Source organism: Papaver somniferum, chromosome 7, assembly GCF_003573695.1.
Source record: "Papaver somniferum cultivar HN1 chromosome 7, ASM357369v1, whole genome shotgun sequence".
In the NCBI taxonomy this organism is placed as follows: domain Eukaryota; kingdom Viridiplantae; phylum Streptophyta; class Magnoliopsida; order Ranunculales; family Papaveraceae; genus Papaver; species Papaver somniferum.
Window position 1 is genome coordinate 55,134,800 of NC_039364.1, and position 13,619 is coordinate 55,148,418.

Consider the following 13,619-nt stretch of genomic DNA (forward strand, 5'->3'; position numbering starts at 1 on the left):
GGGGGGGAGATTGTTCAGATTTACTTAATGCTTTAATAAGTGGAAATGTTGTTATATCCCATAAAAAACCAATGAAATTGCGCATCTTCTAGCAAATGATGCAAAATCTTTCAAAAACTATGTTTTTTATTATGAGGGTATACTATTATCACTATCATATCTCATAACAGAAAAATCAGATGTATCAAAAATTTTCTTTCCTATTTTTTTTCACGAAAAGGAAAATTTGTTGAATAAAAGGGAAATTACAACGAGTTAGCTGGAAGCCTAGAAACAAGCTGAGCTCCAACTCCTTTCTGAATGAAAATCCCTATTCTATGAAACAAGTAATTGGTAATTTTAACATTGAAAATCATGACTCGCAATACAATTCTTCAATCTCTTCAGGAAAATCAGTTTGTCATCATTGAGCTAACCCAAAGTGGAAAAAGCCAAGACACCAAAACTATAACCATGCGAGTTGCATTTGTCTACATATTTGTTCCGCTTTCGAGTGACTGCATTGGAGATAGCAAGGCCCGGCCTAAAAGGACGAACACCAACGCCAGTAAAAGGTGAGACACCAGTGACATCAAAACAAATGTCTTTACCACTATCCCAATTGTATACAAAAAGGTCAGCAGGTCTCAACTCATAACCATCCTCAGAAAAAATACCCAACGCCACCTCTTTTCCAGATGGGACACATGCTATGAAACATGCATCCACCAAATTATCACGCACCAAGTCATGTCGAAATTTATAGCCAACATCACTTGCACAGTGTAAAGCGTGATCACCAAAAACGTCTATCTCTTTATTACAACTGGGGCAAGTTCCACCAACTGCAAAAAGAGGGATGCCTGAGCAATAACAGAGTACTGAGCTAAATTGGCGTGGCCCAATACTTTGCTTAAGCCCACTGATAGGACATGCCAAGAGGTAATCCTGGGCATGCTTGATTTTGTTGTATTTCCAAAAAGCAAAATCTCGTTTTGTCATACAATATTGGTTGGCATTTCCTTCTTCACAACTTCGAAGTATGAGACTGCCAAAGATCTCATGAGATGGGGGCAGTGTCGTCGATGCTGAAGGAAGAAGGTAAGGAACCACATACCTGAATGTAATTGTCAAGATCATATTAAAAAGTAGCACTTGTACTGGTAATACCTGCTTTACGAAGAATGTTGTCTTGCAAGGATTTCGTTTGGGCCCAAGAAGCAAGGTAACAGTAATTACTTGTGTCTGACATGCTATAAATACCCAACCCACCATCTTTGAGAGGAAGTGTAGCTAGACGAAATTGCAAGGGTCCAAAACCAGACCCATTTGCTGTAATGAGTTGTTGCAGGTATTTATATAGATAGTCATCAAATGCATTTTGAACTTGACGAAAAACAAATGTATTTATGGTGCGTATAGAGAAGTACAACCGAGAAGCGCCCGCGCAATTGCGAAGGATAAGCAATTCACTTTGCGGGTCACTGATTCAGACAGAAGACACGAGCTTGATAGTTTTGTGAATACGATACAACACCAACTGACTGCAGAATTGGTCGTCTAGACTTACCGGACCCCTCAGAAGCTTGACATATCCCACTGGTCTGCTAATGTTGACCGGAAAGACACCATCTTCATAGCTACGTGGGTCAATAGTTGGCCAAAAAAGTTCAGTTTTAGATATATTGAGATGTAAGCCCCTGTTAGGTCCTTTAGTTTGTAAAATGGAGAGAGCTTTAGCAACCTGAATGGTATCACCAATGAGCGTACCATCATCCAAGTACCAGGGTTGAAGATCCAAGGTACATAAGTTGTTGATTTTCTTCACTAGAGGGTGGAAAGTTAGAGCAAAAAGCAGAGTCCCAAGAGGGTCCCCCCGCTGCATCCCTTGAGCTGATGAAAGAATGTTGTCCCTGTAATATAACCTAGCTGGTTTTGCATAGCAGAACTCAATCCATCTAGAGATGGAAGGACAATGTTGTCTGGCTTCAAAAATTAACGATGATATGTTCACGAGGTAAAAGCGTTACTAGAATCCACTAAGACTAAGCATTATGGTGCCCCTTTTCCCTTCCATATCCTCATATGTAGGGAAAAAATAAAAAACCATTTACTATGATCTTCCATATCCCTACATGTGTAGGGATATCCCTCCCTTTCCCTACAAAGAAGATCACATCTGATCCTGCTAGTAGGGAAGGGACATCACACGGCTACTCAGTTGCCGTATAAATTTACGCTTTACGGATACTCAGTAGCCGTAGCATTTTACACGGCTACTGAGTTTCCGTATCTTGTTTTTAAAGTTTTACCTTAAAACTTTCATTTTTCACTTTTTTTTTACTAAAATTCTTTTTTTACATGTTGTATCTACTTTTTACCTAAAATATATCGTTTTTTTAATTCTAAAATATTTTTTTTTACCCAGAAAAATATATTCCTATTGGAAAAAAAACTTGGGAAAAAAAAATGGCAACTGAATTTCCGTATCGTGTAGGGAAAGGAAGAAAGAGCACCATCCTTATGATATAGAGGGATAGGGAAGGGATGCCCTGCACAATAGTGCTTGGCATAAGACCATAGAAAACTGGTTAAGATGGCCTGTGCATTCGATTAGCCTGTGTTGACAGAGTACAAAATACTTTCACCCCACAACGGATACCGACACCCAATTAAAAATCCCCGAGATAGTCAGCCATTTCTTTCCTATTATTAAAAAAATAAAATCAGCCACCATCCTGTCATTTTGCAGCGGGCCTAACAGTAAAACTTCAAGTGGATTGACATATCTCTCCCTCAATCTCCCTCCAAAGTCCAAATACCCAAATGTAAGAGCGGGAAAACCAGCATTTACTTACCGTGCTGAACAAATAAAGTCTCTAGAAAAACCCTAGATTATTAAATTCTGATCTGCAATGGCTCCGAGGAAAAAATCAATTACATCATCTTCAACCAAGAAATCTAATCAAACTCCACAACAATCACAACCTTCGATCGAACATCTCTTTAAGCGTCACACTCAAAACTCTCAAAAACCTAAAAATGTCCAAAATTCGCAGACTTCAACAACTCCGATTAATAATCCACAAAAAATCTCAACTCCTCCAGATCTCCCACCTATTTCTGATGCTATCTCACGTGTTAATGTTGTTTCGGATGAAGAAATTTGTGAGATCTCACCTGAAACTTCCAAATGTGTTAGCTTTAAGCGCTTCAAGTTCTCACCTGGGATGGTTAGTGATGTTCATCTTTTTTGACCTAATTTGGGAAAACCCATTGCTATTTTGCACCAAATTCTCATTTCTTTCCTGTGGGTTTTTGTTTGGGATAGTTAATTAAACAAAGTCAGGATGATGGAGTCGAGGAAGTGACATGGAGGGTTTCTCCAGTTAATGACCGGCTTCAGGCAGTGAATAAGCATTTTCCAGATACAATTAGAGTCCTAGCAAATGCTTCGAAGCTGAATGCTTCACATTTTCGTCAATGTTCAAATAAAGAGGTAAGTTATTTCTTTAAACAGTTAAAATCGTTGTACCAGTGTTGTTACATTGACATATTTGTGGGATGCGTTGTATAGAGGTGTAGTACCACTGGTGCAAAGCTTGAGACATGGTTATCTTCTCCAACACTAAAGCCCATAGAAAGGTCTTTGATGTTTTTAAATGAGCCACCTTTGAGAGAGGTTGATCAGAATCAGGATATGGAGGTTCATATCAGCCGTGGAAGCACAAAGGATAAAAAGAATGTTACGGCAGTCAGTCAGCAGAGCCCGTTCCACACTCCACCTTCTGTATCATATTCCTCAGACGTGGTAAATGCACTATTAGTTAAAATGTCTGATATCAAAAACAAATAAATCAGGATATGAGACCTTATATGTTTGACTTTTTTTGGTACCTATCCTTCTATTTTCTTCGGTTTGGTTCTAATTCTTATTGATATTTCGGAGTGCAGCCTGTCAATGGTAGCGTGTGCAAAGGAGCTTCTGATCAGCTGGGTTCGCGGCAGCATAGAAAGGTACCTGACTTATCACTATGCTGTGCATTTCCTTGTTGTACAGAGTTTAGGAGGGGCTTGTGATTTTTTATTTGGATATATACTCTTTAATTGTGATCTAAATAAACTGTTATTATACTGTGTGATGAATCAATGGCTAAACGTGTTTTATTGGCATTATTAATGATCACACGGCGTCCCTTATGTTTTTGTAGGCATTGCTTGAACTTTTGGATCAAGTGGAAGACGTAATTGCCGTGGAAGATTCAGTGCCTCATAAGCTAGTGAAGCCTACTAAAAATCACGATTTAAAGGGTGGACAATTATCTATCAACTCTAATCCTCGACCCAATATACCTCCAATAGTTGATTCTCTATATTCTAATCTATTCTTTCTTGTACTAGAGGTTTGTTTCTCATTTTCTCTTGTTTCAGTGAGTGATACTCGCGAGATTTCATGATGATTGATTAGATTTTACCATTTTGTGTCTGCAGGTGTCTGAGAAGCATAAGACTGTAAATTCATCATCCTCGAGTCCTGTTAAGGTTTTGCTCTTACTATTGTAATGGCCCATTTAATGGTATTGGTTTTGGACATTGTTGGTGAAGTAGTAAAGATTTTCCCGCCATTTTGTAGGTTCTCCGCTTACTGAATGAGAAAAACGGGGAAGAGCGGACTTTGCATTTGCATGATGAATGGTAATTTTATTGGGTTCTTCTAGTGTTCTACACCTTTTGTATTGCTTTCCATCTTTCAGTTTTTACTGAGCCTGTAATATGAATTTATGTTGCATGACTTATTACAGTTTAAATAATTGATGCTATCTCCTATGTGTAATATATGTACACATGATAGGCAAGAAGAAGCATGCCCTATGATCTGTATTTTCAGTTGTTGGCCTGGTAAAGGTTTATTTGAGGTTCTCTCTCTTCACGATTGAATCTCAGTGTAAAGTGAAATCTGTTTTCTCCGCTCTCTGTCCCTCGTGCCTTCGTGTTATTCTGTTAATGTAAGCCTAGAGATTTTATTCATATCCACTGCACTCATTTCATAGGTTTAATAGCGTGATTGGGCCTGGAGATACAGTTCATGTGGTGGGAGAATTTGACAACCAAGGAAAATGTGTTGTAGACCACAGCAACAATCTGCTTATAGTTCACCCTGAGATACTGCTTTCTGGATCACAGGTAACCATTTCATATTCTCTGTGTTGCTTGTATTCGTTAGACTCTGTGGAAATCCTATCCTAATCTAAAAGAATGCCGCAGCTAATTTACACGCATCAGTTATTAGATTCACTTATAAAATTTGAAATTTAAATGTATTTTGAGGAATTTGATGTTTTTCCCTATTAACCTCTCTGCCATAATGAATTTTGACGAAATGAAATATCTTTAGGTTTCTACTAGTTTCAACTGTGCAAGGCGAGCTGTGCTGGATGAGAGGCTAAAGAGAAATGAATATTCAGTTGCACCATTAGTTGGTGTCTTGCTTCATGAGATTTTTCAGGTTTTCTGTCATCAGTATTGCTTATTCCTTTTCAGCTCCCAGATTTACTTTTTCGGTTTTCTCGTACAGACTTTATTGGTAAATTCTTAGTGCCATGTATAATCGTTCTTTTTGTAGGCTGGACTGGTTAAAGAACACCCAACAAACGAATTTTTGGAGGAATACGCAAGAGTAGTGCTCCACAAAAACTTAGAGAGCATGTATGCCTGTGGAGGTAGACATCCTTTACCATTACATTTCATTTTCTGTCTCGAGTACTGATATATCTTTTATAATCGTCTTTAGGTCGAACTACTTGACTGCTAGTACTGTTGTATGAGTTTGAAGGTCATCCATTCCTTTGCTGGGGTGCACTTGGTTACAATAAAAACTTCCCTGGGTTTTGAAGATCTAAGCTCTCCCATTCTTTTGTGATTTCTGCAGTAAATGAGAATGAAATTCACAGAAAATTGATTGATGCAATCCCGAAATTGCTAACTTGGTTTAGGAGCTTTAAAAATTTGCAGGTATCATGTCAATTATGAGTTTGTTTGAAAATTCAGTGATCTTTACTATTTGCTGCTTTTCTTTCTGTTATCAGTGAAACATGCATATTAATAGTTTTTAGAAGCAAAAATCTGGTGAATAAAATGTCAACAGAATTACTTGTCTTCAACACTAACATGTCAAGTGATGCATAACGAATTACTTGGTTTCCTAAAATATTTTCAGGAACCTAAAGGTCCCACTGTTGATTATGGATCGAAAAATGAGTACAAGAATGTAAATGTGGTTGAGGTACTGCTCTTTCTTGCTTTTATCTGGGTTCCTGGGCTTCAGATATTCTGAAGCATTTATGTAGAAACACACATCATCTGGCTACAGACCTGTGCGTCTCTATTTTCATGACATAATAAGATCTGTGAGTTCAGTCCAAAGAAGCAATGTAATAAGCAAGCATTGCGCATGTGAATACTACTCATGCAAAGATACAGTTACACGTTGGTTCAGGAACCACTCTTGATTTATGTATATCAATTATGTTAATGCTGCTCGTAGCATATACTAACATATACAGGTACTGGGATATATAATTATCAAATAGAGCACATTATGGTGTCATAGCCTTGCATATGAAGCATATGCCGTTGCTTTCAACTGAGTTCTTTGAACATACATGCAGGTTATGGATATTGAGGAGATGGTATGGGCACCAAAATATGGCCTGAAAGGAAAATTTGATGCATCTCTCAGAGTAAAAGTGCATACAGCTCAAAATGGATCCTCTGAGAAAATTATGCCGTTAGAATTTAAATCTGGAAAAGCAACCACTGGCCAGGCAAGTTTCTGGGGTTCTTTCTAGACAAGCCTGCTACAATATATCAAAAACAGTTGAAGCCTAAGTGTAATATGTTTCTCTTTTTCTTTTGGTGTTCTACTGTACAATCTCTTTTTTGCAGTCTTTTATGGAACATAGTGCTCAAGTGGTCTTGTACACCCTTCTTATGTCCGAGAGGTATGCTTGTTTGTTCTGACTTTCTTCTTCTTGATAACGCATAACACATTGATGCCCTTATGTCCGCAGTCCCTGGTATTTATTTCTATATTAAAAGCAGGTACCTGCAGCATATAGGTTCTGGTCTTCTTTACTATCTCCATACAGATCAAACACAGGTTCGGTTAACTGTGTTCTTAATTAACTTATACAATGAAATTATTAAAACGACTTTATTGACAATGGATACCTTGTTTGCCTCAAGGGAATTGTGCCTCAAAGATCTGACATAATTGGGATAATCATTCGTCGCAATGAATTAGCAAATGATATCCTAAAGGCATCAACTGTACAACAGTTGCCTCCAATGTTACAGGTTCGCCCGTCCTGATTCAACCTTCTAATGTCAAGATGATGGTCCCTCGATTAACTTTTATCTTTTCTCATGCATGTACAATTGCAGAATCCAAATGTATGTAAAGGTTGTCGCCACCTAAATGCTTGCCTCACCTATCACAAGGTAAAAAAGATTATATCTCCAAAAGTTGAATGTGACACTTATGCTCTATCATATGAGTGCAGTTGGTGGTAATCAGTATAAAAGATGGCGTCTTCTTACTCTATGTTTTACTATCTCAGTCGCATGGTGGTAACAAAGATAGCAGTGGACTGCCTGATCTTTTTGATGCACATGTCGAACATTTAACCAGGGCACATAGTGATTTCTTGCGACACTGGGATCGGTTGATTGATCTGGAAGCTAATGATAAACTGGTAATTTCTGGATAAGCTTATTTGCTATTTAAAACAATGAAGATACTATGGTAACTCCTGACAGTTGAGCCTTTTACATCATTACAGCTAGCAAAGAAAGAAATCTGGCATTCTCAGTCTTTAAGAAGTGGGCGCTCAACTAATGGCCTTTCTTCTCTAATTCTTGATGATTCAAATGAATTCTTACGTCACAAGTCTCCGAGCGACAGCCAGTTTGTCTATCGCTTTGTGCAACGTGATTCGCAAGATCCAGAAATGACTGAGGAGACTGTTGGAAGTTGCCCTTCTTTGATGGGAAACTTGGAATGCACACTCAAAACCGGGGACTACATTGTATGTTTTATTTACTCATGCTTAATATATTTCACTCTTTACTTTTCTCGATTTTGAGGGTAATCTTTGATATACTCACCAAGGCAAAACAATTCTACAAATTTTGACCTGCAAATCATCTGATGAATTGAAAATTCTCTTTTTTGTTCAGTGAAGTAATTTAGTGTGTGATCATTTGCTAACACATTTGTGTTAATATATAAAAAACTTGAGTACTTGTGCATGTGCTGCTGATTATTGACCAGCTAAGTTGTATAAAACACAATAAAATGATTAGGACACAGCAAACATTAACGATCAGTCGTAAATAGATTCTCACAGTGCCAAAACGAATTCAAAAAGCAGAAATTTTTAGAGAAACCTTAAAACCAGTCTTTATAATCTCATGTACTATGTAAGGGGATGCAGGTTCATATTTGCTCACTAATATGCAGTCGTCACGGTGTCATATTGTTATCTCTGGATTAAACTGAAATCTGGAAGTCTATTTCTTTCAAAAGTCTTCTCTAATTGTCATACCCACTACAGATACTTAGCACGGAATCTAGACGCGTGGCGTTGACGAAAGGAGTTATCACCGACATTATTCGTTCTCATGTTTCGGTGAGAACTAGATCATTGTTTTGTCTTGAATATGTTTACTTGTTCTATGATACCTATTGCTTTGTTATGTTTGTGAGTCATCCTTTATAGTCTATAGTAGTATTCATCTCTAAATGGATGCATGGGATGAAATGAAGACTTTTTGTGTATATTGACATAATTAACTAGCTTCTCCGAGCTGTTGTAAATTTTATTGTTTATGTATGAAATCTAGATATCCTTTCCCAAAAGTTTGAGGCTTCCCTGGTGCAAACCTTCTTCAGAGACCGAAGATCTCCTTCAGGAAGTTTGGCGGATTGACAAGGACGAATACACTGCATCATTCACAATTATGAGGTGTTTAACTTAATTTTATCTCGTCAATTGTCAGTAATTTATTATCCCAGGAAAGATGTATCTAGCATAGATTTTTGTAGTCGATATCTTTCCATATTGAGTAAAAAAGAAAATCACAAACTAACAGACAGTTCATGTTTGAAAGATTCAACCTCACACAACTGTTTCTACAAAGTACAGAAAGTACTCACCTTCGGAAGATGATTGTTGATCTTGAGGTAATAGATGTTGCTTAATCTCAAGAAAACGGGATCCCTTGCTTAAATTCAAATCATGCACCCAAAAAGTGTGATAAATGATAATGCTGATTAATTTTTAATTGGTTCCTTGCGGCACCGAGATTTGACAGTGGAGTTATACTTAGTCAAGATCCAGCAGTAGCTTATATACGGTCAGAGAAGAATTTGAATGACGATCAACGCAGAGCTATTCACAAGGTTATTATTCACAGAACATGCCTGCCCTTTCTGTCTTGTTTATTCTCCCCGTTGGCAAATGCTCCCTCCGTACCTTCCCCCACCCCCTCACCCACCCCCACCCCCTTTTTTTGTCCCTTAACAACAAACAAGACTATATATCCAAACCTACCCTTTTGCTAATAGAACCAAATTTCATTTTCAGATACTTACAGTGAAGGATTATGCCCTTATTCTAGGAATGCCAGGGACAGGCAAAACATCCACCATGGTGCACGCGGTGAAGGCTTTGTTGATGAGAGGTGCATCTATTTTGCTTACATCCTACACAAATTCCGCTATTGATAATCTACTCATCAAACTGAAAGCTCAGGTTATCTCTATTCCAGATCTCAAATATGTCACGTATTGCTCATCTTGTGATGTTCTTCACTTTCCTTATATACCTACAGAGTGTTTTGTTCAAATCTTATTCGCCTTGCAAATCCAAATAGGCAAATATGCTGGACTATCCTTTGCAAGCCATCATCCTTCCTTTTGTCCCTCGTAAAATCTCTCTAAAATTCATACTTATCGTTGTAGGGAATCGATTTTGTACGACTTGGAAGATCTGAAGCAGTGCACTCGGAAATTCGCGACCATTGTTTTTCAGGTTGAAATGATTCTTTCGTATTTGTATACTTCACCTTTAATGTTTCTTTTTCATCTTAGTATGAGCTAACTGTTGTCTTTTATACAGCAACGAATACATGCAGCGTGGAGGGTATTAGGTTAAGAATGGAGCAAGTGAAAGTTGTTGCAGTAACTTGTATAGGGATAACCAATCCCTTGCTTGCCAAGAAACGGTTTGATTTGTGCATAATGGACGAAGCTGGACAAACTACCCTTCCTGTATGTATGATGCTTCTGAATCACATGCTTCTTCTTTTTACTTCCTAATACTATCGAGGTATTAGCTTATTACTAATACAGATAGTTGATGCACCTATTTGAGAAGCGGTAACCTGTTTCGGACCAAATTCAATTTAGCCACATCCCTAGGTCTACATAGTAACCATTTTAAAATTCTTACCTAATTTTATTGTTTTGTGTAGTATTCATATTGGAACCATCAAATCATTGATATATAGCTTTAACAATGATATTTTCTATCATCTATACGATTATATTCAACAGTTGCCTCGAATTTTGATCTTCCGATTTAACACCGGTGATTGTACTCTTTTGAAAACATTCTTGTCACTGAGATCCAAGTTGATTTTTCTGGTGATTTTATTTATAGGTATCTTTGGGGCCGTTGATGTTTGCTTCAAAATTTGTTCTTGTTGGAGACCATTACCAGTTACCGCCACTCGTTGAGGTTTATTATCCAAGTCTTGTCTATCTGGGAACTTGAATCTTTCAGCTATCATGCTTTACTAAAGACTTCATACTAGATATTCTTATTCTACTGCCTTATTCTTAGAGCACAGAGGCTCGAGAGACTGGTTTGGGAGTCAGCTTGTTTTGCAGGCTTTCAGAAGCACATCCACAAGCAATTTCAGCTTTACAAAGCCAGGTAGAATGAATTGATTATATTTTGAGGCTCAAAGACTTAGTTATTTAAATATATTTTACTCCTATAAGACTAATTAATAAATGTTCTTATATGCAGTACCGAATGTGTTCTGGTGTGATGGAACTATCGAATGCATTAATATATGGTAATAGATTGCGTTGTGGTTCCTCCCAAGTAGCAAATGCGAAACTTAGATTTTCGAGTTTGAAATCTAGTACATCATGGCTGAAAGAGGTTAGACTAAATAATTTCCTTCATTTCCCCTCTTCTATGATTGACTATCGGTCTATCGCTCATGTTTTTTTTTTTTTTCATTTACACAGGTGTTGGACACAAAAAAATCCGTAGTATTAATTAATACAGGCACGTAATCTCTCTTTCTTCGTTGTGTCGCTTAGATTTGATGGTCCTAAATCAATTGTGAATTGCCTATCACTACTTAGATATGCTGCCTGCATTGGAGGTAAAAGACAACAAGACGGTCAATAACCCAACAGAGGCTTATATTGTAGCTGAGGTATGACCCTAATGAATTACATTTCAGTTATTTCTAATAGGTTTGTTGTTTCTTTGACAAATTTGCTTAACATTTTAGTTGATCATAGCATTTGAGTTGTCGATTTGTAAATTCAGTCTCCTACCTGAATTCTTTGTCCCAGTGGAGCATTTTCATATGTTTAGAAATTATTATACAGATCACAGAAGAATTGGTGAACAGAGGTATTATTGGGGAAGATATTGGCATCATTACCCCTTATAACTCACAAGTGAGTCTCATCAGACGTGTTGTTGGAACGTTGTCCGTGGAGATACATACCATTGATAAATATCAGGTAGTATTCTCACCCACATTTTCTAAATGGTGCTTTTTAGGAAATTTACCAGATACATTCACAAAATTTACCCAGTCATTTCTACTATCACCATTCCGCCTATCTAGTGGTACAAGGAAAATACAATATTCTGCCTTCACAATAGGGAAGGAGGGAGTATATGATTTATTTTATTTTATCTAACTTTCACTTGTGTTCACCTTTGCAGGGCAGGGATAAAGACTGCATAATTGTATCATTTGTAAGGTCTACAGAAAGTCCGAAGGGCTGCAGTTCTTCGCTTCTTGGAGATTGGCATAGGATTAATGTAGCTCTCACACGTGCCAAGGTATGCATAAGTACCATATAGAAGCATCGTCTAGCTTTTCTGATTGTTTTCCACCTATCTACACTGAATCTCAACCTTTCCTTGCATCACTTGCCATATAAAGCTACCATATAGAAGCATCGTCCAGCTTTCCTGATTGTTCTCCCCACCTATCTACACTGAATCTCAACCTTTGCTTGCATCACTTGCCAGATAAAGCAATTTGAAATATAACAATACGGCAGCAGATCTAAAAATGACATTTTTTTTCTTAATTAGAGATATCAAAAGGTCAAGTGCGGTTTGGTTCTTGACTATTAGATACATCAATTACCCACTTGTTCTGGTTTCAATATGCACAAACCGGGTATAATATGTTACTGGGTCATGTACTGGCTGAAATGGCTATTTAACGTATGGCATCTGAAACTTCAATTTTGATACTGGTTTTTGCAGAAGAAGCTAATCATGGTGGGATCCTGTAAAACACTCTCAAAGGTACCACTGCTTAGGCTTCTAATTGAGAAAGTCGATGAGCAATCAGGGATTATGAATGTCTCCAAGAAGGATATTCATCACTTTAGTGAACTCAAAAGATGCTCCTCCAAGACCATTTAAAAGAGTGTATATTAGTTGCAATTGTAATTCATCCATTTCTCTGTATATTCGTAGTTTTGTTGTTTCATCTCCAAAGAAAGAAAGAAAATGTAATTTTACCGATATCCATTGTGAGCTGCGAAAGAAGTCGGCCATTTTTGTGCTACCTCGGCAATAACCACTTGTAATGTTTACATTTTACTAAAATTTAGTCACGTTACAAGGGTGTGTTTGGGGGTTATTTTTGTATTGTTTTTTGTAACCATCTATATATTTTAGCTGATCGACAATGATATTTTCTGAATTTGAGAAACTCTTGGAAGACTAAAAAAGTGTTGAAATTTGAAACAAAAACAGAACATGGAGCTCAATTTGAAAAAGGTTGTATATCTACTCCCTTCATTTCTTTTTAATAGGCTGATTTTGTTTTTAGAGAAATTTAAGGAAATTAAGAAAACTAATCATTGAAAGTGGTCTCATGACACTTGTCAATAAAAGAATGAAGTGAAATGGTTCCCATGACACTTGTCTAAAAGAAGTGAAGTGAAATGGTCCTCATGACATGGTCAGCAAAAGAAAGTAAAATGGTCCACATGACACTTGTCATTAAAACAAGTTAAGAGAAAAGTGGTCCTAGAAAATTAAAGTAACATGACTTTCCCAATTAGGAAACCAACCTATTTTTTTTTTTGAAACATTTATTTATAGAAACCAGTCTATTAAAAAGGAACAGAGAGAATATAATACTCCCTTTTTTAGTGAAAGATATTCTCCCTTTTATAAGATAAATTTGATTAGCCAGAAATGATCCGACAATGATCTGAGTTTGAGACTCTAGTACAGGGTCAAATGCAAGCTCATCATCAAATGGTACAAATGGGGCTTATTTTCTTGCAGGTAAAG

At 37.2% G+C, this 13,619-nt stretch overlaps 1 protein-coding gene across 1 annotated transcript; it reads left to right on the forward strand.

The window, feature by feature from the left end:
* Positions 1-2,856: 2,856 nt before the first annotated feature.
* LOC113297351 (DNA replication ATP-dependent helicase/nuclease DNA2-like) lies at positions 2,857-12,943 on the forward strand. The gene is made up of 34 exons (XM_026545786.1): positions 2,857-3,212; positions 3,311-3,478; positions 3,557-3,790; positions 3,934-3,996; positions 4,191-4,382; positions 4,471-4,521; positions 4,613-4,674; positions 5,031-5,163; positions 5,375-5,485; positions 5,603-5,699; positions 5,909-5,991; positions 6,197-6,262; positions 6,648-6,803; positions 6,925-6,980; positions 7,081-7,138; positions 7,225-7,335; positions 7,423-7,479; positions 7,599-7,733; positions 7,821-8,066; positions 8,595-8,669; positions 8,884-9,005; positions 9,151-9,222; positions 9,337-9,442; positions 9,627-9,794; positions 10,004-10,073; positions 10,161-10,312; positions 10,704-10,781; positions 10,887-10,979; positions 11,076-11,213; positions 11,303-11,342; positions 11,423-11,496; positions 11,675-11,812; positions 12,021-12,140; positions 12,576-12,943. The coding sequence occupies exons 1-34, from the start codon at positions 2,895-2,897 to the stop codon at positions 12,735-12,737; spliced, it is 4,005 nt and encodes a 1,334-aa protein (XP_026401571.1). The 5' UTR covers positions 2,857-2,894; the 3' UTR covers positions 12,738-12,943.
* The last annotated feature ends 676 nt before the right edge of the window (positions 12,944-13,619 follow it).

Bases quoted from the DNA above. Each gene is read 5' to 3' on its own strand.
- LOC113297351 (XM_026545786.1), top strand. From the start codon at position 2,895: ATGGCTCCGAGGAAAAAATCAATTACATCATCTTCAACCAAGAAATCT. The intron at 5,164-5,374 runs GTAACCATTTCA...AAATATCTTTAG, and splicing joins TACTGCTTTCTGGATCACAG to GTTTCTACTAGTTTCAACTG. The intron at 5,700-5,908 runs GTAGACATCCTT...TGATTTCTGCAG, and splicing joins GAGCATGTATGCCTGTGGAG to TAAATGAGAATGAAATTCAC.